Here is a 3,860-nt window from a genome sequence, read left to right on the forward strand (position 1 = left end):
AACACACCTAGTAACAGAAAGGGGACAAACAAATCACATAAAAAACAATCATCGAAAGGATTCAACACACCTAGTAACAGAAAGGGGACAAACAAATCACATAAAATACAATCATGGAAAGGATTCAACACACCTAGTAACAGAAAGGGGACAAACAAATCACATAAAATACAATCATCGAAAGGATTCAACACACCTAGTAACAGTGACAGAAAGGGGACAAACAAATCACAAAAAACAATCATCGAAAGGATTCAACACACCTAGTAACAGTGACAGAAAGGGGACAAAGAAATCACATAAAAGACAATCATCGAAAGGATTCAACACACCTAGTAATAGTGACAGAAAGGGGACAAACAAATCACATAAAAGACAATAATGGAAAGGATTCAACACACCTAGTAACAGAAAGGGGACAAACAAATCACATAAAAGACAATCATCGAAAGGATTCAACACACATAGTAACAGTGACAGAAAGGGGACAAAGAAATCACATAAAAAACAATCATCAAAAGGATTCAACACACCTAGTAACAGAAAGGGGACAAACAAATCACATAAAAGACAATCATCGAAAGGATTCAACACATCTAGTAACAGAAAGGGGACAAACAAATCACATAAAAGACAATCATTTTATGTGATTTGTTTGTCCCCTTTCTGTTACTAGGTGTGTTGAATCCTTTCCATGATTGTCTTTTATGTGATTTGTTTGTCCCCTTTCTGTCACTGTTACTAGGTGTGTTGAATCCTTTCGATGATTGTCTTTTATGTGATTTGTTTGTCCCCTTTCTGTTACTAGGTGTGTTGAATCCTTTCCAGACAATCATGGAAAAAATTCAACACGCATAGTGACAGAAAAAAGGACTTGTTTGCTGATACAGTCTGTCTTCCATAAAACTTTATGACACATTTACTGTCAATACTAGTCAAATAAACCAGTTATTTAACAGGACAACAAAGAGAACTCAATTAAAGAAAGTATAAAACATTCATTAAGTAACGTGTGTGTTTCCACCTGGGATTTGAGCTACAACAGCACCCTGTTATGTTATTGTACAATCATTAATTTTGATGAGTTAAATACAGCCAACTCTTCTTAGCTACAAACACTTCATCAATATATTGTTGAAACATTTTACACAATTAATAACTACGTTTATTTCACCAGTTACTGAAACGCTAGATGGATCTGTTCTTGTCATTGATTAAAAAATATTTTTTAAGTATAACTTTCACATCAAGCCATTCAAAAATCAAATAAAATCTCTGAAATATTCAGAATATCACAGGCAAGACTTATAAAATAGGTCAAGAAACAACAAATATAACTGAAGACATGAAATACACGAGTGACAAACGAAGATGTTTAAAAGAAATCAATGTTAATAAGTCTTGAGTGAAGCAAAATATGTATTAGGAAAGGAGACACAAGTTTTGTCAATTATTGCTGTAGAGTAATGTCCAACTACTCAGTTTTTAAACTGATGATATACTGGTCATCTATGGAAATAGATGAGGTCAATAAGTTGTTAAGAAAGAACGTCTACTTTGATAACACGTAAACAAACGATACCTTAACATAAGGCCTGGTTTGTGCAATTTGGTCTTCTGAAACAAGAACAGGTCAATATTAACACCGGTCAACAATTTTTGTTAATTCCAAAGTCAGCAATCACTATTATAATTACAATCAACAATCTGTTCTGATAACTTACAATATACAAATACTAAGACAGTGATTTAAAGAAAACATAAAACAATACAGACTGAAATTCAGAAGTTAGGATTTAAGTCATTAACTTTATCGTATAAAAAGATCGTTTGTTCAAAGAGGGGGGGAAAATGTTTGCGATAAGTATTTTACACCCAACGACATCATAAAAGATTTGTTTCTGTACACCAGTGTAATCAACCATAACGATCAATATCACAACAATATATTGAATTAAAAGTTTACAAATGTCCAGCTGTTATCTAAACAAACCTTAAAAAATGAGCATTCATCAAAGATGAACCAATTATGACTATAAAGCAGTGTAAGCTTCTACAATGTCTGGCTGACTTCCAGTAGGCCGATACTCTGCAGGATTTGGTGGCTGACCTCGCCCACGAGAGTAGGGATAATGTCGAGAGGGACGATAATCAACTCCATGTAATGGGAAAGGCATTGGTTCCGTTCTTCTGTAACTTGCTCCATTGTACCTTGGTCTATATTCCCAACGTTCGGCCTCGGGACGTGGATGCAGTGGTGACATTCCTCGCCCCAAGTTATTCTGGTTGCTATTGGAGCGGCTTCTGCCCCGAATGTGGATGATTCTTGTTTCACCGTCTGTTGGCACTCGGAACGGTGTTTCGTTCTAGAGGTAAAATTCTTTGTACATGACATATAACACCCTCAGATAACTTTGTACGTGACATATAACACCCTCAGATAACTTTGTACGTGACATATAACACCCTCAGATAACTTTGTACGTGACATATAACACCTTCAGATAACTTTGTACGTGACATATAACACCCTCAGATAACTTTGTACGTCACATATAACACCCTAGATAACTTTGTACGTGACATATAACACCCTAGATAACTTTGTACGTGACATATAACACCCTCAGATAACTTTGTACGTGACATATAAAACCCTCAGATAACTTTGTACGTGACATATAACACCCTCAGATAACTTTGTACGTGACATATAACACCCTCAGATAACTTTGTACGTGACATATAACACCCTCAGATAACAAAAGATATATTTTAGTTTTAGTCAGTAAAACGATTAAAAGTTTCTATTATATATCTAAATGGTTAGCATAATACGTGATTGATTGATTGCCCCTACGTTTTCATAAAAAAAAATGTTTTACATACAATACAGTTTATGTGGAAAAATATAATTATCTTCATCTTCAAAATCAATACAACAGTTTACATGAAAAAAAGGAGGAGGAACAAGGGGGAACTAAAAGTTTTTCAAATCCTAACCCAAACATTACCTATTGTAGACGTACTAAATGAAGATGTTAAGGATTTCACTGTGAAGTCATTCTCTGTTTAACCACATTAACCACATCTTTTTTATGTCAACACTAGGTAATCTTTACACTTGTTAAGGATTTCACTGTGAAGTCATTCTCTGTTTCTAAGATCTACAATAGGTAATCTTTATGATTTAGTACGAAGATGTTAAGGATTTCACTGTGAAGTCATTCTCTGTTTAACCACATTACCTCTACAATAGGTAATCTTTATGAACCACATTATTTAGTACTGTTAAGGATTTCACTGTGAAGTCATTCTCTGTTTTTCTTAGTGTAAAGATTACCTGGTGTTGACATAAAAAAGATGTGGTTAAACAGAGAATGACTTCACAGTGAAATCCTTAACATCTTAACCTAAAGATTACCTGGTGTTGACATAAAAAAGATGTGGTTAAACAGAGAATGACTTCACAGTGAAATCCTTAACATCTTAGCCTAAAGATTACCTGGTGTTGACATAAAAAAGATGTGGTTAAACAGAGAATGACTTCACAGTGAAATCCTTAACATCTTAACCTAAAGATTACCTGGTGTTGACATAAAAAAGATGTGGTTAAACAGAGAATGACTGCACAGTGAAATCCTTAACATCTTAGCATAAAGATTACCTATTGTAGATGTACTAAATAATGTGGTTAAACAGAGAATGACTTCACAGTGAAATCCTTAACATCTTGGTCAAAAGATTACCTATTGTAGAAGTACTAAATAATGTGGTTAAACAGAGAATGACTTCACAGTGAAATCCTTAACATCTTAGCATAAAGATTACCTATTGTAGACGTACTAAATAATGTGGTT

The 3,860-nt window shown here is 34.1% G+C and overlaps 1 protein-coding gene and 1 long non-coding RNA gene across 2 annotated transcripts in view; both read right to left on the minus strand.

Annotated features, from left to right (window-relative positions):
- The window catches only part of LOC111083214, a 3,775-nt gene extending 3,117 nt beyond the window's left edge, over positions 1 to 658 (minus strand). The window contains exon 1 of the long non-coding RNA XR_002608883.1: positions 8 to 658. This is a non-coding gene — a long non-coding RNA (uncharacterized LOC111083214). The remainder of the gene's footprint in view (positions 1 to 7) is intronic.
- Positions 659 to 836: 178 nt separating this feature from the next.
- LOC111083213 overlaps positions 837 to 3,860 on the minus strand; it is a 4,236-nt gene continuing 1,212 nt past the window's right edge. The window contains exon 2 of the mRNA XM_022379556.1: positions 837 to 2,366. Coding sequence (XP_022235264.1) covers positions 2,034 to 2,366 — 333 coding nt within the window. The 3' untranslated portion in view covers positions 837 to 2,033. The remainder of the gene's footprint in view (positions 2,367 to 3,860) is intronic.

This window comes from Limulus polyphemus, unplaced genomic scaffold (genome assembly GCF_000517525.1).
Source record: "Limulus polyphemus unplaced genomic scaffold, Limulus_polyphemus-2.1.2 Scaffold8608, whole genome shotgun sequence".
In the NCBI taxonomy this organism is placed as follows: Eukaryota; Metazoa; Arthropoda; class Merostomata; order Xiphosura; family Limulidae; genus Limulus; species Limulus polyphemus.